This window comes from Megalobrama amblycephala, linkage group LG17 (genome assembly GCF_018812025.1).
Source record: "Megalobrama amblycephala isolate DHTTF-2021 linkage group LG17, ASM1881202v1, whole genome shotgun sequence".
Classification (NCBI taxonomy): Eukaryota; Metazoa; Chordata; class Actinopteri; order Cypriniformes; family Xenocyprididae; genus Megalobrama; species Megalobrama amblycephala.
Window position 1 is genome coordinate 28,698,690 of NC_063060.1, and position 24,147 is coordinate 28,722,836.

Genomic DNA, 24,147 nt, shown 5'->3' on the forward strand with positions numbered 1-24,147 from the left:
AGTCACCAGTTCCCTGTCCTGAGAAACCTGTGTTCTTTGCATTAGAAACGTTCTGAAACGGTCGTCAGTCAGCGTCATTCTGTTCTTGCGTGGATGTTAAAAAAGATTTCATTTTGCAGTATAGCTAGTAAGCCAACAGTTTTCCTTTATGTAATTTTGGCTTAGCCTATAGTTTTGAGTGACATGTTGTAGGCTATTTAATTTAGCTTATTTTTCTCTGTGATATTTAGCCTATTATTCTTTGTGACATTTTTTCTCTGACATTTGTTAGGGTGTTGACAGCATCATAGACAAATAACAATGCAACATTTTATATTTGTTATTTCCAATCACTCTCTTTCTTTAGGGGAAGTTTAAACGCAACGCAAGATTCTGGAAACGATCTTTAGCGGGACCCGTCGGGTCGGGAAGAAAATCACTATATGTGGATAGCGGGTGAACACAGAGTGAATTTTAGGCGGGAGCGGGTTCGTGCGGAATAGAACCATTGCGGGAGTGGGCGGGAGCGGGACGAAAAAACAGTCCCGCGCAGACCTCTATTTTGGTGAACTTGAACTTGAAAAATGGTGTGTATTGATGTTTGTCCGCGGTTGAAACAACATTCCTTCTGATGTTCATTCATGTTTATTTGGCGCTATAGTAGGAAGAGATGAACGGTTCACATGCTGCTTGAACTGATGTGCTACAGCGATCTGTCACAACACATTAGAGAGTCACAAAACTGTATTTATTGTTTGAATATATTTTAAAAAATGTTAAAACTTGAAAGCTGAGACTTTGTTTATGTTTAAAGTAACCTGTTCTGTCTAGTCTGTTGGTGCTGTCAGTTTCCTCTTTGCTCCGCAGTGTATTTTTCATGGCGTGAGAGTGCCATGGCTTGTCAGACGTAGCAACAGTAACTAAAGGGGGCGGGTCTTTGCGAATTTTATCAAAGCCGCCATCTGTGGCTATTTCAAGAATAGAAATAGCCACAGATTCTCTTGTAAGCTGTTGTATGAAAAGGACACTTAAAGTAAATACAGATATCAATGCCCAACACAGTGTGAATGTAGCTTTTGAGATTGAAACTTGTTAGTAAATATAGTTGTCAATCCCATACACTGACTGCATAAACACAGCTTTTGAGTCAAACCTGTTACTCATATTAGTATCCATCATCAGTGAATGCAACTTGTGATAGTCAAACCGGTTAATAAATGCGGTTGTTAATATCAAACGCTGCTCGTGTGAATATACTCTGAGTCCACTGAGTTTCATGTTTTATGAAACCTTACATGACAATATCTGCCAAGAGGATCAGACCAGTCAGTCAAATAGCTTTGACAGTGGACTAAAAAGAACACAATGTGCTCACACCCACCGTTATAAACGCTAACTTAATTGGGCAAAGCACTATGTAATTAGAAGCTAATTAGGAGATGTGGATCTCATCTGCTTTGCCATCCCAGTTTTTTGCTGCAGATATTAAGTCTTGTAGCCTGGAGTGGTGTGTTTTAAAGCTTAGGTGTGATAAGCTCCTGTCTGAGCTACGACAATGATTGAATGTGTTTTAAACAGCAGGGGATGGGCTTATTTCTCATGCAGGAAGCGAGCGAGTTCTGTCTCTGCACTCCACTCCGATCCATAACCAACCGGCTAAATCAGTAGAGGGGAAAGTGGGTATAGCTGCGGAGCTTTGTCAGGAGCGGCCCAGACAGTGTTATGATGAATGTGTCAGCGAGAGGGAGATGTATTTTTCCGCACACGGAAATCTGGCTCACGTCCTTTCTCGCTAACTTTAAAATTCATCATGACTCTGCAGGGGCATAATGAACTCCATCAAAAATCAGCCGGCATTAACATCATCTCCAACCAGCTGATCCAACGGCTCAGGATACCGCTCATGTGAGCTCAAGAACACGAGTAATAGGCAATCAACCTCGCATAAAAGAACAATAGCAGCCATCATTCATTCTCATGTACAATTAGCGCAGCACTGACTGAGTGATGGCCCCTTAGCCCTCCGGCGCTCCGACGTGCCACTTCCTAGCTGCCTGCCTGCGATGGCACCGTAGAGGAAGAACGTGACACTGTGTGAAGTCTCTCACACAGAGATGACTTAAAAGGCTAATTGGGCCTGGAGGTTCTGATCCATCAGAAATCCCAGCACCCATCAGCTCTACAAGTCTCGTTTGCCGTTTGATTGCAACAATCTGACCGTGTGACCTTCTCATGTGGATCTGAGTACCACTGGACTCTTAGATCATCAGAGATGAGGAATAAGAGAGTAGTGCCATGCAAAGCCATTCCCGAGGCCCATTCCAAGTCACTGCGGTGCCAATTCCCAAGGGACTCGCATCTTGTGACAGAAGGGAAAAATAAAACATTTACATATGCAATGCATCTCATTAATTATAATTAATGAAAGTGCCGCCTGCTTGCTCAGTGCCCCTGTTAGCACTAGGTAAATGAGCTATTCAGCACACATATACACACACGGCTATTTTCATATCCATCTTGACAATGGCTGGGTTTTCCGAACGCTATTGATGCAGCGCAGCCTCGACGGACGGCGCATCTTAGAGTGGCTCAGGAGAACAGGATATTAAAAGGAAGTCCCCTATGTTCTAATGACAGCGCTGCACGGAAACACAGAGAACATGTTGACACTGAGGGGTTTTCTTTATCCTGCCTGCGAGAGAGAATGAAAGAGAGAGAGCGTTTCTGTGCAGTCATTCCAAAACGTAGAGAGTAATATGAGTTCTATTTACTGAAATATGGCCTCATATCGCCGCAGCAGTGTAAGATTCCAAGAATTATTAGCTAGGGTTCGCTGTTGACATGGGCGCAGTATCCAGTGAGGCGAGTTAGATGTAACCGTCACATGACTCTCAGTCCTCTGCAGAGAAACGGCTGAAGTACAATGATCATATTCTAGGAAGAGCATACTGATTTTATAACAGACTGGGCAGAGTTTCAATTTAGAGTGGCACGGCAAAAATGGGGGTTTATGTGATCAGTACATTTGATTTACCAGCCAAAATTTTTAACAATATCGAATTATTTAGTTGTTTTTGTTCATGACAATCCACCTATGCTTTTATGTCTATTTGTTTATTGATTTTCTGAAAATAAGTACACAGATTGTCTTGACAACAGCAAAGATGCAGAGTGTGAGGGGTAAATTGAATAAGATATTAATTCAGTATTAATTTTACAGAACAATCAACCCACAACAATATTTTTTAAAAACCACTCCATTTTATTTGCTTTGTTCAGACACTTCAAAATCATACAATTATTTTAGCTCCTCCTATGGCACATTTTTTTTTTATTATTTCTTTGAAATTGTTTGCTCTTCCATTCTTCTTTTTCTCACTACTTTTTTTTTTTTTTTTTGTCCCTTAAAGGGTTAGTTCACTCTAAAATGAAAATGCTGTCATTAATTACTCACCCTCATGTCGTTCCATACCCGTAAGACGTTTTTTTTCATCTTCAGAACACAAATTAAGATATTTTTGATAAAATCCGATGGCTCAGTGAGGCCTCTGTTGCCAGCAAGATAATTAACACTTTCAGATGCCCAGAAAGCTACAAAAGACATATTTAAACCAGTTCATGTGACTACAGTGGTTCAACCTTAATGTTATGAAGCGACAAGAATACTTTTTGTGACAAGAATACATTTTGTGTGACAAAAAAAAACAAAAAAATGACTTTATTTAACAATATCTAGTGATGGGCGATTTCAAAACACTGCTTCATGAAGCTTCGAAGCTTTACGAATCTTTTGTTTCGAATCAGTGGTTCGGAGCACGTATCAAACTGCCAAAGTCATGTGATTTCAGTAAACGAGGCTTCGTTACGTCACAAGTGTTTTGAAATTTCAGTGGTCCACCACTGGGGGGCGTGACTTTGGCAGTTTGATACACGCTCCGAACCACTGATTCAAAACAAAAGATTCGTAAAGCTTTGAAGCTTCATAAAGCAGTGTTTTGAAACCCATCACTAGATATTGTTGAATAAAGTCGTTATTTTATTTACTTTTTTTGGTGCACAAAAAGTATTCTTGTCACTTCATAACATTAAGGTCGAACCACTGTAGTCACATGAATTGGTTTAAATATGTCTGTTGTAGCTTTCTGGGCATCTGAAAGTGTTAATTATCTTGCTGGCAATGGAGGCCTCACTGAGCCATCAGATTAATGATAGAATTTTCATTTTTGGGTGAACTAACACTTTGAATGTTGCAGCCAGCAGCTACCACCCTGTAGCCCAAGACTGCTTGCCCACTAAAGCTAAGCAGGGTTGAGCCTGGTCAGTACCTGGATGGGAGACCTCCTGGGAAAAATAGGTTGCTGCTGGAAGAGGTGTTAGTGAGGCCAGCAGCTAACCCTGTGGTCTGTGTGGGTTCTAACGCCCCATTAGTGTTGGACTATACTGACTATACTGTCAAAAAAGCACCGTCTTTCATATAAGATGTTAACCCGAGGTCCTGACTCTCTGTGGTAATCAAAAATCCTTCAAAAAGAGTAGGGGTGTAACCCCGGCATCCTGGCCAAATTTGCCTATTGGCTTCTGTCCAACAACAGGGTCATCCCCATATAAATACTGATTGGCTTTATCACTCTGTCTCCTCTCCACCAATAAACGTGTAGGGTGGACATTCTAGCGCAATATGGCTGCCGCCACATCATCCAGGTGGATGCTGCACATTGGTGGTGGTTAAGGAGATTCCCCTCTTCCACATGTAAAGTGCTTTGAGTGCCGCGAAAAATGCTATATAAATTAGGGATGCACTGCGCTTGTGTACTCGCGCTCGTACTCATTAAAATGCTCCAATATCAACAACCGATACAGTGCTTGTGACTAAGAAACACCAACAAAGGAGCAAACAGAGAACAGAATGGATATATCAGAGAAGGATGTCTATGAAGTAAATGTATTGTTGTATTTATTTGTGCTATTTGTAATTGGATTATTTGTTTTTATCTTACTACTGAATGTTTACTTGTCTTTAATAATGTTTTAAATTTACAAAAATTAGACTAGTAGTTTTTGATGTAGTATTCTAATTGTAATAAAGAATTGTGATATTTCACTGGTATCTTAACATCTGAACCACTGACCCAACCAGGCCAGCAGAAAAAAATCCTTAGCATTGAACCCTGCTGAAGCAGCTCTAAATATACGCTGTGCTATTAAATGAAAGATAAAATATGATAGAGCAATAAAACAGTATGAACAGTAAAAGTAACAGAAGCTTATACAATACATTTTAACAGGCATAATTAAGCATGAAAAGAACTGAAGGAAATATATATTTGCTAAACAAATTAAATCAATAAATATGATTCGTATTCTTTTGGATTCTCTACCTAATATATTTAAAAAGTACAAATGCAGTGAAATCACAGGTATCTGCGAGTAGAACAAAATGAAAATATCGGTATCGGCCTCGTTCTGGAATAAGTTGTAAGGTGCGTCCCTAATATAAATGTAACAAATTATTCTAATTTTTATTAACATTGTCAGTTGTTTTCTAAAATTCTTTGTTAAATTGACGCTCTGATGGAAGAGCTGCGCAGACGCCTCTTATCGTTGCCATGGTGACGTCTGATAGGACACAAACCCTGCACTATGCCTCTCTTCTCCTTTCTTTTTTTAATTCTATTTCCATTTCTAGCTCCACTAATCAAGGACTGCCAGTAAGCCCAGAACAAACAGATGTTACAGATTAATTTTCCCATCACTTGAATTAGAAAGTAAATTAAAACAAAAAGATTTTCTGCTGGAGTTCAATAAACAACTCATGCCTGTTTCATTTTTTTTACCTCCTGTCAAGAACAAATGTTACACTGCTAACAAGGCAGATGCATGGCTGCCTAATGGGAAGGTTGTTGGTTTTGCAGTGCTTTTTTTAAAGCCACCAGAATGTGGCTCATTATGGCTGGTGTTGGTGTGTGCACATGTGTGTATGAGTGTGTGTTTGTGAGCTGTTTCACAAGCTGGAAAGACTAGCATTATTGTTAGCAGTGCCCAGTGTGCTGGTGCTTTCATATGCTTATGACCTTTCGGGGATTTTTGCCAAGGTTTCAGTTTCTATGATGTTGTACAAAAGACTCTGCTCTGCTGATACTTTGCAATGCAGAGTGCGCTTCCCACACAAACATACCACCCAATTCCTACCACGAGTGCATGTGGAGCCTATGGCATTCTCCATGTTGATATTCTGTGTTCTGTAAATATACCTTGTCCAGGCCAAAGGTCTTGGTGAGGGCAAAGCCCCAGCCCTGCTCGAAGGCCCTGCGGATCATGGCTGCACTGGTTGTGGGTGGAGCGCTGGCCAGCCCAAACGGGTTAGGAAACTTGATCCCGCACATTTCCACGCTGATGTCCACTGTATCGATGGCGCAGTGGAACAAGGGCAGTTTAGGAGTGGTGCTTACTGTATTACCATGAAGGGACTGCAAAATAAACACAGAAAACAATGTACATCCCAAGGGAATAATAATACAACATCTTTAATAATTAGTAATACTACTTTTTCCCATTAATAAGGTTCTTTTAGCAGGTTTCAAGGAATGGTCTAAATTACATTTATATTTGAGTTGAAATACTACATGCTTCTGTATATATACTGCAATGAGTCAAAAACAGCCTTCAGCCAGTTGCTGCATTCAATAACGTACATAAAATAATGTTTATTATTATTGTTATTATCAATAATTTGTATTATTATTATTAATAACAATTTCAACTTTCACACAACAAAATATTTTTGGGTAACACTTTATTTTAGGGTCTTTTAACTTGTTTCTTATTAGCAAGCATATTACTAGAATATTGGCTGTTTATTAGTACTTATTAAGCACATATTAATGCCTTATTATTCTTCATGACCTTATTCCACATTCTTAATCCTACCCAAGACCTAAACTTAACAACTACCTTACGAACTATTAATAAGAAGTAAATTAGGAGTTTATTGAGGGAAAAGTCACAGTTAATAGTGTTTTATGTGTTCCCTATACAAAAGTGTTACCTATTTTTTTTTTTTGTTGACAATTTTTCAAATTGTCACTAAGGCAGAGAGACTTACTGAGCATGTGCTGAGTAAGTTTCATCACTCTAGTTTGTTTGTGACAGAGGAAATTTATTACTACTAGCAAAGAAACTTTTTTTTTTTTTTTTTTTGCAAGCTAAAAACCCAGACAAACAAGCACACAGCGTGAGAGAACATCTCATTCCGCTGAAGATCCATACACAAAGCCCTAAAACCAAAATTTAAACAACACCCACAACAAAATGTGATCTCATCTTCCAATGATTTACGTGATCTTGAACTGCTGAACCCATTAGCAAATATTTGAACAGCTCTTTCTCTGTAGTCCAAAATTACAGAATGGTTTTGGAGGGGGGGGAATGGATTTGCCGAACAAACACTTCAGCGTGACTTCCCCTGGCCACAGTTACATTAGCGATTAACCTCTGCATGAACCTTCTCTTTATGCTGCCACTTAGGTCGGTGTGCAAAATCACAGAAAATAGTCTTCGTCTAGGAAAATGAAGGAAGAAACTTCTACTGTTTGAGTGTTGAAGCCAAAAAGCACTCAAGATGTCACCCTGAGAAAAAAAATTCCCTGTGGAATAATGCCCTCGCTATAAAAACTGTGAGCGTAAAACTTTGAGTGCTACGCTAATACTGAAAATTGCTGGCACTGACACATAATGTGAAGCAGGCTCTCAGAGCTACACAACTGTGGCCAAACACTAAGCATGTTGTGTAAGACGTCCAAATGCAGAATGAGATGGATTGGCTTATTGAGTGGAGAGCCCACCTGGATGTACTTGTGGATGTGCCAGGAAGCTTGTTTGCCATCGTTGACAGACTCCACGGTGGTGTTGGCCAAGCCGGCGATGTCTCCGCCGGCAAACACCCAGGGTTCACTGGTCTGCATGGTTTCGTAGTTCACCTCAGGTGTCCCCCATCCGTTCAGCTTTACTGGTTCCAGGGCCTTCTTCACTGTTCCAGCACAGAATGTTGCAAAGATCAGAGTGGTTAGAGTGTATAAAAACTCAATGGAAATGTCTAATTTACAACTACAGCCCTATTCGGATGGTAATTGTTTTTCATAGGGACGTAAGGTATTTTCAACATTTACAGGGGCTAGTCTGATTTTATTGCCATCCGATTCCAAAATGTCAGTCTTTTTCTTCCACCACCCGCGTAAAAATCCCCGGCCTAATTACCTAACGCTTTTTGACAAACGCAAAGGTCGTGTGGTAATTTAAGCACCGTCCGAATCTCTGAGTTTACAAGAGAAGATCAATTCAAAATTAACAGTTTAAATCCTGAAAATCTTGGAAGTATTTACAAGAACAATATTTCATTCCCTGCTCCACCTCGGCGAAAGGAGAAAGAGGAAAAAAGTACATAAACATTTGAAATGGGCTGTTACAGCAATACAGTCTTAAAATTTTATTGTAAAATGTATTGTATACAGTTATATACATTAAAGGTCCCGTTCTTCGTGATCCCATGTTTCAAACTTTAGTTAGTGTGTAATGTTGTTGTTAGAGTATAAATAAAATCTGTAAAATTTTAAAGCTCAAAGTTCAATGCCAAGCGAGATATTTTATTTAACAGAAGTCGCCTACATCGAACGGCCAGTTTGGACTACATCCCTCTACTTCCTTCTTTAATGACGTCACTAAAACAGTTTTTTGACTAACCTCCGCCCACAGGAATACACAAGAGTTGCGTTTATAGAGTGTGTTTGTCGCCATGTCGTCGAAACGCTGTTATTTTCATCCCGCAGTCCAATCACCGGGTCTGATTCCGGCTCAAATTGATAGGGTAAAATTAAAGACATGTTTACAGTAACACTGAGCGCATGCATCTCCACGTTATGGTAAGAGGCGTGACCTTTCCGGGCAAGGTTCGCTAAGCTGCTGTTGAATCACAACACAGGAACCGCTGGCACAATCAGAACTCGTTACGTATTTCTGAAGGAGGGACTTCATAGAACAAGGAAGTCATCAGCCCATTTTTATGACAGTGGAAACAGTGGTATACAGATAAGTAAATTATGTGAAAAATACTGTGTTTTTTTACACAATATAAACACAATCAAAGCTTCAAAAAACCACGAAAAACGGGACCTTTAAAAATGTAAACTAAGCAGCTTTATGTTTACCTCATGTAAATAAGAGGTTGCGGTAACTTATAATTTCCGTAATTTTAAAATGACATCCATCGTTCTGAGATAAAATGCAAGACAGAAAACCATTTCAAATATAATGTGTCTATCTTCCTATTTTTAAACAGGAGATTTAAATAATCACATAATGAATAGGATATTATTTTCCTATTATTAGATTAAATCTGAATTTATTCGTATTATTCCAAGCATATGACATTTTATTTACAGCAAACAATCATGCAACCACGTGAGCAGTGCGTTCCTGGGTTCGTGAATAAATAGCCAGCTTTATGTATCTTTGCTGTCTTCAGATGATGGCACTTTGGTAGACAGTGTTTTGTTACAAAAACACTGGATTCAAATTTGTCTTGTTCCTTTCCAACCTACGTACAATGCATTTTTCAGCTTTCAGGCACATCCAAGGTCTTTTTAATGGATGTATGTAGTTATTTCTCTTCACGGTCACACAGGTGTCCTTGCAGAGAAAACATGTGTAGTTCACATGTGCAAGTTCCAATAAGTTATGTTCAACAACCAGATAATACATTTAGTCTTAATTTAATCATTTAAAAAAAAATGTCATTTATAACATAACAAACTTATTTTTTTAATGTTTTGCTAAGAAAATGTAACTGTTATCTTAAAATATGAGAACAAATGCCATTTATTTGAGTTATCAAATGCAATTTTTTTTATTTTCTGACATATTTCATATTGAGACATTTGGATGGAACATAATGATTTTTTTTTTTTTTTTTTTTAAATAATCAATAGGCTAGTTACACATGCATGAATAATAATTTGCTATTCGCTAGTCAGAAGTAAAAAATCCCACTCATTTTCTCCATAGGGGAATTTTTAAAGATAACTTATAAACTTTAAAGACAAACTGTAAGCTATGAGGTTATTTATGCTTATTTTTTAACAGCAGAATTCCAGGTGAAAAACTTCATTACCCATGAGTCTGCAGAGAAATTTCCATCAATCAGAGAATTGTGCAACAAATCGTGTCAAAAAAAGAACACTTTAGTGCACATCCACTCCCATGAAGCACTAATTGATGTACAATAATAGAGTCAGTCTATGCTCTCAAACTACTTAAATATTAGTGTACATACAGTATGTATATTTTTCAATAAACTTAAAAGATATTGTTTCTATACACATAATCAACAACTTTAAAGCTGCAGTGCATAAGTTTTGCCTCTTTGTCACCATCTCTGTTCGAAACCTGCAGTTATTTGCGGAATTATCATCTTTACATGGGTTGTGCATCTGCACGGCACCTCAGCGCGGATGAATCTAATGTTTTGAGGAGAATGTGTGGCTGTCAGTCACCACACCGGTAGTTTTGGAAGTATGACCAAAATAAGAAAATGTCACTGGAAAATAACATATTTGCCACTTTTGTTCTGACCAACTGAAAAAATAAGCATTACAATAAATCTCGCTACCAATGTGATTAAATCCAATGTTCGCTTAGCTCATATCACATCAAACCGTGCAAATTATTATTATTGTTATACTTTGTTCTCAAATTGTTAATGTTAACAAAATCAGCATTGCTTGACTATGTGTATTTAGTGTGTATTAGTGTTACCTGTAGATTTCAATTTCAGTACAGTCTAATCTTTAATTGTCCATTTGTCACACTATAAAATCCACTAACAAAATGATAAGCTTAATTATTCCAGCTGCTGTGAGAAAACACACTATAAATGATCCGGCGCCTGCAGCATCCTTACATGCGAAATAGCCTACTGGCTGGGACTCGTTCTTTATGTAAACAGACGTGACGTAATGACGCAAAGACGAATGGCTGCATACTCGAATTTCCCACAGAAACCCACCAGTACCACTTAAATTAGAAAACATTATTACAAGCTTACCACTGTGAATAGGGCTAAGGTAAGGAGATAGTTTTGAACACTGGCTGGGTATGTACTTGCTCAAAAACTGATTTTGGATCATTTTTAACCCCAAAAAAGTTACGGACTGCAGCTTTAAATCAATATTTTTATATTTATTTTCATTTTAAGTCGATTATGTCATTCACAATGCTTCGTAGGATTGTAGTTCTTTCCTCATTAAAGCAGTTAAACTGTCTTGTACCTTTGTGTTTTTGTTTGATTTTCAATTACTTTCTTCCTTTAAATCAAACTTTGTCATGTTGTTATTCACCTTGTAGCTGGTTGGATTAGTTCATGACTTTTGATGCTTTATTAAATAAATAAATTATTAATTAGCAAAATGAATGGGAAAAATATTTCCAGAACCAAGACCGCTAAAAAGATGGCGGGCACTGTTGCACTCTATTGGGGGAGGGACATTCTCATTGTAAAGAGTATTTGATTGAACAAAAATCTGTGAAGGATGAGTCATCAATTTTTTGGTCCATTTTCCCCAAAAATAACTCTGCATTCAAAAATATACAGCTAGTAGATGCAGATTCAAAGCCACAAAACTGATTTTGATTGTATGGTCCATATATGTGTCCAAATACTTTTTGGTGGCGATGAGGACACATAACTGTTCACATAGTGACTGCTGGATATTGTTTAAGCTAAAAAATGAAGACATGTCTTTGATGGAGGAAGAAATGACAGTCCCTCCGGATTCCTGCATGAGACAAGCAAAGGAATTTGTAACCCTGACGGCCCTGTTGATGCTTTTGCTGTGGCTGTTATTGTTGAGTATATTTTCCCTTTCCTTTTTTTTGAGACCAATCCCCTAGTCCCTCCGTCAGCTCTCCTCGCCTGACGCTCCAGTGATCATGAAGACTGCCGGCCTCATCACTTTCAGCAAAAAAAAAAAAAAAAAAAAAAAAACATCCTCACACCCTCCTGTTGTTTCCCTCCTCCCCCATCCCCCTCTCTCTGTCTCAGGCACACACATGCGGGCTGTGGAGTGTGACAAATCTAAGAGACTCCTGAGATCTTCCTCTTAAATTAAATGGCCTCCTCTCAGAATCCAGTAGTATTCTCCAGAGAAACTTCTCATACAACTGCTCATTGCTAAGCTCCATTAGAAGATGGAATGCTGTGTGAAATACAGGCAGGAAAGATGCTGGCATGAAGAAATGCAACAGCTTAGAGGATACAAGCCACTTTTGGATGGACAAAAGGGAGAATGCAGGATTCAATACTAAAAAAAATGTAAATATATTAATTAAAATCACCATGAAATCAAAATGGACAATTCTTATTTTCTTATGTAATATTGAAGTGCTTATCATAAATGGTTTATCTGGCACATCTTTTTTTTTTAATTCATGTGCCCTGGTAATCTTTAATCAAAATAACTTCCCCTCCCTCTTGCAGCAACATCTCTTCTCTATTCTGATGATGTGTTTACTGGCACGAGGAACAACCTGTCCCTCACATGAGATCAGAGAAATAGCAAACCACAACCATCCAATCAACTCCCAATGGACAAAATTAAGTCCTGCCCAACATTTTTTTTCATGTTCGAGAAGTCGTTTCAATTAGATATACATGACAATAGGGAAGAAAAGACTATTGCAATTGCCGTTACACCTCTGATACTTTGAGAAAAGGCCAATGAAAATTGGTTGGAAAGTGGAACTTGCACGCGTCACTCTCCCAGACATACAGGTCTAAAAGGAGCCGGCGTGCATCCACTCATTCAGGTTTGTGCTGAGGAGCTAAAACAGTATTCCAGCCCTTTCAGCAGGTAGTTCAACGTTGTGGCAGGAGGGACACCATGAATCGTTCTCTCCATCAGGGAATGGAGGTTACAATAGTAACCGAGACATTCCCTATCTGTCAGTCATTTCGATAAGGTGTTGATGACTGACATTAGGGCTCCCCTGGGAAAAACACCACAACAGCTGAATCATGTTATGATGTTTTGGCAGCGCAGATGTCGGCAAGCTCCCATGTGCTGGTAACAACATTGTAATGGCTACTTAAGCCATGTAGTCCTATGTACCACACTGGGACAGAGTGGACAGTACTTACCACTGAAAGTACCAGTGTTTTGACCTTTTCACTTTTTTTTATTCACAGCTGTGCAGACCCGAGGAAGCACTGGAGAATCATTTCTTTTTCCATGCAGAAAAGGAACACTATGGAGTAGGGGTGTAACGATACGCTCAGGTCACGATATGGTACGTATCTCAACACGGAGTTCACGATACGATACGTATCACGATATTTTGAACAAAATGAAACTGAAATTCAAACAAGATTTATTCAAAAAACATGAACAAATTTCAATAATTTTCCTTGTTGTACATACAAGATCACATTTCAATGTTTAATAAAAACCTTCTGTATTCAAATTAACAGTTGAATAAGGCTGTCTGTCACTGAAAAAAAATGTTAAATTTAACATGAACTTAGAATTATGAATAGGGGCCGTTCACATATCGCATCTAAAAACGCGTGGAAGGCGTGGCCGCACCGCTTCTCCTTCTTTCCAAAGCGCTTGCGCTCCAGTGGCGTTGGTCGTTGCTATGCAACCATGAACTGAGCTCTCCAAGAGGATCAGGATGTTTCTGCAAAGGATAAATGATTTCTAGCCCTTGCATTAGTTTTACTACGAGATAGATATAAGATGGAGATAAGATATAAAAACCACCATGTACAGCTATGATCATCTTTTCGGCTGAGCTTTTGATGTTTTGTTACGGAAAGGCCATAGCGGTGGTAAGTACTGTCCACTCTGTCCTAGTGTGGTACATAGGACTACATGGCTTAAGTAGCCATTACAATGTTGTTACTAGCACATGGGAGCTTGCCGACATCTGCGCTGCCAAAACATCGTAACATGATTCAGCTGTTGTGGTGTTTTTCCCAGGCATTCTGAAAAGTTGAGAATTGCATGCGCGTCGCGACCACGTTGATCCCATTATGAGCGCGCCTGCCGCGCGGCTACATTTGAAAAAATAACTGACTTGCACGCGGAAAAGACCCCACAGAACTTCTTAAAGCACAGCATCGCAAGCGTCTTTTGCTTTTCTGTGAGCACAGCTGTTGCTGTGCACTGTGGTGAAAGAAAGCCACGACTTTTCTCACGCGACCATGCAAGAGACTGACATGAGAAATGTTTAAACCTGCTTGCAAGATTCAATGTGTGCCCGAAACACTTACTGAACTAGAGAGCTGATTGAGACACACCATTTATATGCAGTGACAACCGGCTTCTCTCACTGCCACCTTGCAGAGTAAGTCACGTCGGCAGCTCAACCAATAAGATTAAACTGCCGTCATATCGTAAAAGTATCGCCATCACTCTACGATGCATATCCTAACATGTTTGCATCACAAAATATCGTACTACGATAAATCGTTACACCCCTACTATGGAGACAACATTCTGCCCAAAGGGATGTTAACATGTGGAGAATACTTCACATGGACTTACCAACCAAGAAGTACCACACATGGAAAGAAGTCTCTGCAATAGGTCCAACCTTCTACAAGCACTGGTGGCACAGAAAGACAGGTTTACCGTCAGGGAAACCGTGTCATGGAAAATACCTCATATGAGATTACCGTCAGGGAATCGCTACATATGGAACACTTAGCTCGAGTACACGGACTGACCCGAAGAGGCATGCATTACGAGTACTAGGGCTGGCGTTCGACTGCAGCAGGGTGCTGAAAAGTAAGATACATTCAAGGCTCGCCAGTCCGGGGAACTCACATGGACAAAAAAGTGCAGGTTATCACCTAAGGGAGAGAAAAGGCATTATGTACAAGGGGTAAACACGGCCTGTTGCCCATAACTTACCTGTTCATACCCAATAGCACATAGGATGAAATTGGCTGCACCCGGAGATTGTAAAATCTTGTGGTATTGGGTGTAGCCCAGCCTGCTGCTCTATAGATGTCTGTTAGAGAGGTACAGTTTGCAAGAGCCTAGGAGGATGCAACACTTCTCGTGGAGTGTGCATGCACTCCTAAAAGGGCAGAGCAGGCCTCTATTTGGAGACAGCCTTCCCCTTCTGCTGTCCCCCCAAAAAAGTGCTGCTTAGAGTTTCTGAAGCTCTGCATGTGGTGTAAGTAAACACATAAGGTGCGTACTGTACACAGCAACAACATGGCTGGGTCTGCCTTATCCCAAGGCAGCGCTTGCAAGTTCACTACTTGGTCCCTAAAAGAAGTAGTAGGAACTTTGGGTACATAGCCCAGCCAGGGTCTCAGAATCATTTGGGGAATGCCGGTCTGAACTCGCTGACTAGCACTCGCACGCTGACTCGCACATTTCACTGACAGAGAACGTCTGGAGGTCCCCAACCCTCTTGATGAGGGTTCCACTGTCTTCAATGAGAGGGTCCTAAGCTCGACTGACTCCAGTAGCACAAAAGTAGCTCTTTATAGGCCTAGCAAGACCACAGAGAGATCCTATGAGGGAATAAGGCGTGGCCTAGGAGGATTCAACCTCCTGGTGTCTCTAAGGTATCTGATCAGGTCATGCTTCCCTAAGTATTACCATCCACTGCTTCACTGCTTCATGATGTGCCACTTCCCTAAAGTCTTACTATCAATTGCTTCATGCACTTTCAAGGTGGAAGGGAACAGCCAGCCCTCCAGGCTTTTCTGCAGGAAGGAAAATACTGACCCAACTGCACATCTCTGTGGATCTTCCCCTCAGGAAGAACAGCAGTTTGTGAACAGACTCCACTTTAAAGCAGACAGCTGCCTTGTAGAGGAGGCTCTGGCTTGAGCAACAGTGTCTATCACCACTGGTATTAGGCCACTAAGGTCTACTGCGTCCGGTTCAGGGACCAGACGTGGATGTTCCAGAGGTCTGGGCGTGGGTGCCTAATTGTGCCCTGTCCCTCAGACAGGAGGTCCTCCCTCAGTGGAATTTGCAAGGGAGGGGCTGTCGCAAGGTGCATGAGCTCTGAGAACCAAGTCTGGGTGGACAAGTACGCCGCAAACAACAAGACCTGTTATCAATCCTCCCTGACAAGGTCTGTTCAATCAGGCTAACTGGGAAAATGCATATTTACGTAAGCCCCAGGGCCAGCTGTGTGCCAGCACATCCGTGACAAGGGGGGCCTCAGTCAGGGAATACCACAGCAGGCAATGGGAGGATTCCAGGGAAGCGAACTGGACACACATTCTACCTGGTCTTTGCCAAATCAACTCCAAATCAGCTGGACCGCCTGTTGATGGAATCTCCATTTCCCCTGAAGTGTCACTCGTTGTGAGAGTGCATCCACTGCACGACTGAGTTCACCTGGGATTTGAGTGGCCCACAGCCACTTCAGATTGCCACCATGTTGTCCGTCCAGATCAACATGTGCTTGCCCTGGATCAACAGTCGAAACCTCCACAGGGCCAGCAATATCACCAGCAACTCGAGGCAGTTGATGTGCCACTGCAGCTGAGGTCCTGTCCACGAGCCTGATGCTGTGTGCCTGTTGAAAATACACCTGGGACTATCCCCATCTTGGGACTCAAGTCTGTAGCCAATGCTGAAGCGGTCTCATATGTATCAACCCGAGTGGCATAACCACCGCCGAGGATGGCATATTCCCCAGGAGCCTCTGAAATTGTTTAAGTGGAACTGCTGTTTTTTCCCTGAATGTCTCCAGGGAGAGGACGCTACTTCATGAGATGCGCTGTCATAGCTGTCATAGAGTCCAACTCCATCCTGAGAAAGAAGATGCTCTGCACTGGGGAGAGCTTGCTCTTTTCCCAGTTGTCCTGAAGCCCCAAACGGCTGAGGTGTCTGAGCACCAGGTCCCAGAGTGCACACAACAAACCTCGAGAGTGAGCTAGGATCAGCCAGTCATTGAGAGAGGTGAGAATGTGAATGCCCTTTTCCCTTAACGGTGTAAGGGCAGCCTCTGCGATGTTTGTGAAAATGTAAGGTGACAGGGACAGCCCGAAAAGGACGACTTTGTACTGGTATGCCTGACCCTCGAAAGCAAACCAAAGAAACAGTCTGTGTCAAAGGAAAATCGCAACATGGAAGTATGCATCCTTCAAATCATTTGCTACAAAACAATCCTGTTGGTAAAGTTGGTTGCCGAATGCAGTTCCTACATCAATCCTGGCTCAGGACTACCTGCAGATGCCATTGGCCTGATGGACCTGCCGGATGGCCATGGCATGCAAGGCTGAAGCAGCCTGTCCAGCAGCACTGTAAGCCTTCGCTGTTAGGGACAAAGTAAATTTACAGGTCCTGGATGGGAGTCTAGGACGATTCCACCAGGTGGCGGTAATTTGTGGAAAAAAAATTTAATTTCACTCCAGCCCGATGTTCACAGCGGCCTGGGCAAGCATGGCCGCCAAATCAGCATTGAACTCGATCCAACCAATTTGTGTACAAATTATTATTTTCAACTGAGCTGGTTGATTCGGTTCAGTTCACTCATCGAACGGAACAAATCATTTACGAATAGGACCAATACAGTCAAACAAATTTCCAATTTCACTCACTCACTGATCTGTAGATCTCGAGTTAACTCTCTGAGGTCTGAAAACGCGCCGGCGCGTTTTGCAGGTTTTTTTTCACATTGCAGCAAAACAGACTTAAAATACTCCGTCATTTTTTGTCATAGAGACATAAGTAATATATCAATTGAAACTATAGAATATCTTCTTTTATTTGTATACACTCAGAGTAAAAACAAAATGTTGTGCTTTTTGTAAAATAAAGAAAACTAACATGATGCGTGATTTCTCCTCTCCCTCTGAACGAAGTCCAATCTGATAGTTCTCAGAAAATGAACTGTAACTTAGTGAATACTAATCACAGAAAAATTACACTTATGTCTAAAAAAACTTTAAGATGTCAGGTTTTAAATCATGTAAGTCAAATCGAAAACAAACCTTCTGTGTTTATGTAATCTGTATGAAAAGAGAGCCATGTCAGAAGTCCGTGATTCAGCTCATTATCCACTAATGCGGCCACGCCCACGGAGCCAGCGCTATTCAGACGCAAATTCAGAGGCAATACATGCATTCATCTTCTCAATCGTGTATTTATTGTCTTGAAAAGTGTTTATCTGGATGTAAAAGTCATCGTTAGCGAGCTCTAGAAGACATGCAGTTAGTTCCTGTTTTCTTTTCTTCTATAGATGAATTTTAGATGAGTTTTTGTTTCTTTAGCGCCCTCCGGCTGCAGTATGAATTGGAAACTCCATTCATGGAATAGCCTCTTCTTCTTTTAGATGAATTTGTGGACTAAAAATGCACAGAGAGCGCCCTCCGACTTCAAGTATGAATTGAAAACACCAGTGCTCATAGTAATGACAATGAATATTAAATAAATATAACTCCTCTGTATAGAAAATTGACATAAGCATATGAGAATCCAATATTTCTCCAAATGTGCATGCTTTTAAACTAAAAGCCTATATTCAGACTCTTTGCATCACAGAAATACATTATATTTTAAAGTATAATATAAAACCATTACTTTATATTGTAATAATATTTTTCTGTATGTTTCATATATCATGATGAGCTTGAGACATCACAGAAGGTTTTTTTCACAGCCTACCTGACTGAAATGCCTCATTAATATGCAAGTCATTTCAGCTCATTAGTCTTCTCAGGTGAGAATGGCCCATTATTCAGTGGTGATTCACACCTCCACGCATACTGTGTTTCTTGGCAAAAAGTGTCTTACAAAAACTAAATCAATATATTGTTTTATATGAAGGAGTAGGCAGCATAATTTTTACATAATTTTGAAGCAAAAACTCTAGTCTACAACCTCCAATACCCTAAAGTATTGTAAACACAGATTTACTATACTTTTTTTGGCCTTATTTCAGTGATTTAAGTTTTTTGTTTTTTCAATAACCACGCATAAATGTTATTCCTTCAAAAACACAAACATGTACATACATGTTCCTCACATATTATTGTAGCCTAGTTTGTGCTGAATACAGTGTAATGACACTTTTTCCATTAATATGTTTATGAACAACTGAAAAAAGCACAAATGTCAGGGCATGTCAAAACTTCTCCAGGCCCCAAATCAGCCTCAGACTCCAGAGGGTTAACAGTTCACTGGAGGGGAAAAATTATTTGTGAATAATGACTGAAATTTCAGTATGTGCCAGTGTTGTTTTAGTCATATTTCTATACTATTTGTTAATATTTTGCATGAGTTTTTATTTTAATATTTTAATTTTTTAATTTTTTAATTTTTTTTATTTTGAATTTTAGTAATTTGAAACATTTCTATTTAACTTTATTTAATTTCAGTTTTAGTCTTAGTAATTTTAGTACTTCAACTTATTTTATTTATGTTAGTTGCAAAGCCAACATTTCCAATTTTCGCTCAAGTTTAAGTTACATTTTTCATTAAATAGTTTTATTTTATTTTATTTCAGCTTTTCAATTAGCAACAAAAAAAAAAGTTTATAAAAAAAATATTTAATAATTTTAGCTTTAGTTGACGATAACAACACTGGTCTTGATTCTTCAAAAATTTCACCCTTTGTGTTCCATAATATATATACATCATACAGGTTTTGAACAAATAAGGGTAAAAAATTATGACAGAATTTAATTTTTTGGTGAACTACATAATTCTGAGTATGTCTCAAAACTGCATTGCTCTGAGACCTAGGGGTCTGAATACAGACAACGTCATGCTTCATGGGGTCCACAGTGGTAAAAGTAGCCAGTCAGCTGCTCATCCCGCTGGCCAGTGGTGACCTAATCACTGACCAGTCTGCCCACCTAAGATTGCGGGGGGTGAATTTCTCGCTATCTCAGCTTTTCTGTAATGCTGCAACGCAACCCTCTTCTGTCGACTCCGCCGGCCATTGAAGTGGATAAGTAATTCATATCTTGGCCAAGGTGCGGAGAGTGAGTGGCATTTAAAAGCTTGCTATCTCTGAGCTTCGAGCTGGTGATGAAACGTCTCTCTGCTCAGAGACATTACAGTGTTTAGGATGGATGACAGGTTCGCTAGAGAGCAACAACACTGGGACAACAAAACACTAAGTAAAAAGAAAAAAAAAAAAACATGAGGAGGTGAAAAATAGCTGGATGAATGTCTGCTGACAAATAAACACAATGATATACAGTGGGGTACAAAAGTCTAAAACCACATCTGGGATTAAAATCTAATTTAAACCTTGAAATAAAAAGTTTTAGGCTCTTAAAAATATAAAGCAAATGAACAAGTCTTTGGATTAGTAAAGCAAAAAGGGGAAAATCCAGATACTAAGACATTCTGAAATTTATGGTAATTTTTCAATTCTACTTTTCACTCAAATTATTATGCTAATATAATTTATAAAGAAAAAACAACTTTAAAAAATAATTTTAATTGCATTTTTAAAACAAAAAGCCCTAATGGAAAATTATATATAGTCAAAAAGCAAAGAATGTGTGATCCAGACATAATATATTATGAATGTGTGGTTGATGTTTTTGGCTAATCTGCTGAAATAAGGTTGTATGTGCGATGGTGGTTTGATAAAGGATTCCCATAATGAAACAAGGCTCTCGTTTTGAGGGTCTTATCATCTCCTGCCTCTCCCTCAGAGTGATGGTTATCACACTGTGGCTACTAAAATCTGCTAAGGAAAGATAAGTGGGGCGGTGCTGAATGCTTATTGACGAGCGAACTGTCTGCATTCTGTGATGGCTCGCTGGGGAAATCTTTCACATGGACCACAGGTACATCAACATGTGCTCCTTTAAACTACAGGAGAAACTGTTTCTAACCTGGTGTGCCTGGTGTGCAGCAAAAATAATAAGTAATGGAATCAATCATTTGGGTACCTTCAAACTACAATGCCTGGTAAACAAATACATTTGGGATGATGGGAAATAAAACTATTGTTTCTTACAACATACAACATATTTAGCTTCAATAAGGAGATGAAAACAATAATAAACTCATATAAATGTTAGCTCATTAAAAACAAATACAGCAATCGTCCTTTCTGAGGCTTACCTGCTGGATCGTTCAGCATGGAGCCAAAGGCACTGATGATGAAGTCTGCTTTCAGGTGTACAATTTGCTCCTCATCCACAATCCAGGTGCCATCATCCTGCTGCTCTGTGCGGCAGAAACGCAGGCCTACGACATGCCCATCTTTCTTAATTACCTTACGAGGGGACAGGAATGGTAGGAACTCACACTTTTCCTCTTTGGCCACCTCCATCTTAAAAAACAGAAATCAAATGAGAACATGGGAATGCTTGATAAGAGAGTGAAGAGAACTTCATGCATTCATCTTTAAAAACATGGTCTTGATAGTGAAGTTGAAGTATTGGCTATAACCAGGACTCCCAAAAAACTTCACAGAAGACCTGAACAGCTTTCTGCTCACAGACAGCAACACCTGTTTTACTTTTTACTTTTTGGAGACCCAAACCTCCAAGTGAAAACCACCTAAAAGCATCTAAAAAACATTTCTGTATCTTCTGCTAACTACTTAACCCTCCAGCTTCTCCCACTGTATCTTCTGATATCTGTACGAGTGCATCATTTCTTTACCCTTAAGAATCTACTACAATAAAACACTCCAGTATAAACCATTTTCCAGGTTCATAAGTGCTTAGACTATAACAACCCTTCCACATGCACTGTTGACCACCTCTTTGAACTTGTTTTTTTCCATCTTAACACTACTATTCATCACCTCCAACTTCACCTGACCTCCCCAACTTCTGGTCATCTTCATATCGGCTTGTAGTCATGGACATCTGACAGGTTATGGGGATCTTTACTGCCCTTCTCAGCAGTGAAGAGCAGTGGTTCTCAACTGGTGGGTGGTGACCCAAAAATGGGTGACAAATCTGTTCTGATTGGATAATGAACAGCAGTGGGGAAAAAATGCATTATATTAAATTAAATAAACCAATGTAGCAAAACCACTGTAGAACCACATGGAGTGTGCTGTGTTCAACCGTATCTCAGACTACACCTGCAAGAATAACTTAATTGATGAAAATTAGTTTAAAAATGGCACACTCCACAAAAATGGCCCTAATCACAGTGACTGAATTATAGGGTCTGCACACATTGTTCTCATCATACCTACAGAAAAGAATCTACTAGATATAATGGAAAGGATCCACTTCATCTCCACACCCATAGGAGTTCCACAGGGTTTAGTACTCAGACCAATTCTGTTCTCCCTTTACACCAAATGGTTTTGTAGTTATCACCTCTTCTGCCTTCATCTGTCATTCTTATTGAGCTGATAATCAATTATTTCTCACTTTCCCATCCTCTGATAACCAAGTACCTCACAAATCAACTCATATCTGGCTAACATTTCTACCTAGATGAATGGCTGTCTTCTGAAGCTATATTTATCAAAAACAAGCTTCTGTGCATCCTATCTAAAACCACCCTGGCCAAGACCTTGCCATTTCAATAAACAACTCTCACCCACACAGAAAGCCGTGAACCCTGATGTCACACTGGAGAACAACTTGTCATTTGCACAACATAAATGAACCACAGTCAAGACACACAGATCCTCCTGCTGAATATACAGAGTCAGCCCTTTCCTTACCAGGGAACAGCGCCGTAGGTTTCATTCTTACATTAGGACACATCAACCCCCTGTCAGCATTACTGCCCCCTCATATTGCAATTCACTCCATTGCAAACTGATCTTAAAAAAAAAAAAAAAAAAAAAAAAAAATGTAATAATACTTATTGAATTATTTCAAAAAGAAAAAGAAACCTTGAACTGGCTTGTTTATTTGCACTAGGTTTTATTGTATCTATATTAGCTTTATTTGTACTAGTAAGCATTTATTTGTATGTGCACACAAATCATTTTTTTCCTAGTTGATAATGTTCTAAACTGAATGCTTACCATCTGTTGATCACAATGGTACCATACGTCAAGCTAAACCACTTTTTGTAAGTAATTCTGGATAAAAGCGTCTGCTAAATTCCTTAAATGTACATGGACTGAGAGTAGAAATAAAACACCTTTTATAAAAATTCCTCCATTATAAAGAGACTTAATTTATGGCCATGGTGCTTTAGCACATCCCTATTTGAACGTTCGCACAGCAAAGGCAGATCTAATAGTTTCTGTAGTTACACATTTCTAAGTTTAACTTTCTTGACACTGTTGCCATGGCAGCATTGCAACAGTTGTCATTGAGAAAAGAATATGTCTTAATTACTTTGTTAAAAAGCTCCACAGAAAAATAAATCTTATTATATAAAGTGCTGCCCATTATAACAGCTCAACATGGTCACCTTTACAGAAACTTCTCTCACTTTTTTTCTTTTACTTTTTCTTTTTCAACTGCGTTTACTCCAAGGTTTTTATCTGAGATCGGAAAGTCTTTCCAATGGTAATACCCATAATAATAATAATAATAATAATAATAATAATAATAATAATAATAAAAAGCTTCCTCTTCTAGTCTATTGTGTTTGAGCCTACATACTGTAACATATACACTAGGTACAATATAGACATATAAATTGTAATTGTTATCCTAATGCATTAAAGTACGCTTAATGAATTACAGTGCATTTATACGCTTCATAATACACCATAATGCATATTCAGTTTTATGTTGTAAGGTATAGCCATTCTGAACATATGTTTACCGTATATTATTTTAGTTGTTTGTACCTAAAGTAATTATTTAATTTTGTGTAATGTGATAATTAACTGTTTTAAAAATGTAAGCCGTCTATTTGTTAATAAAGACAAGGTGCCTTTAACATAGTCCTGTGTGCTATCTAATCATGGTTTCACATGTTTATTTTTATCTCAGACCTCTCATCCACAGACAAATATCCTTCTTTAACTCCAGCTCATACCATTCCAGATTTTACACAAGATTTCAGTTATCATAGATATTTAACTCTGAATCTTTTTACTGTCAGCTTATTCCATTAAGTAAGGCCATTCAGTTTTTCTCAGCTGACTTTTATTGCTTTTATTCTGACTGTCTGTTGTGTAATCTACGGCTAGCTGTGTTAACTTTTGATATGGTTCCATTTGAAATGATTAATATTTAAT

The 24,147-nt window shown here is 39.3% G+C and overlaps 1 protein-coding gene across 3 annotated transcripts in view; it reads right to left on the reverse strand.

Moving 5' to 3' along the window:
- Positions 1-24,147, reverse strand: part of dpydb (dihydropyrimidine dehydrogenase b) — a 159,155-nt gene that overhangs the window by 69,055 nt on the left and 65,953 nt on the right. For 2 of the 3 annotated variants that reach the window (XM_048162299.1, XM_048162300.1), the window contains exons 11-13: positions 21,093-21,303; positions 7,821-8,005; positions 6,231-6,446 (exon numbers count right to left, since the gene is read on the reverse strand). In XM_048162299.1, coding sequence (XP_048018256.1) covers positions 6,231-6,446; positions 7,821-8,005; positions 21,093-21,303 — 612 coding nt within the window. Of the gene's footprint in view, positions 1-6,230; positions 6,447-7,820; positions 8,006-21,092; positions 21,304-21,802; positions 21,946-24,147 lie in introns of those variants that run through there. The other variant, XM_048162301.1, reaches the window with a different exon arrangement.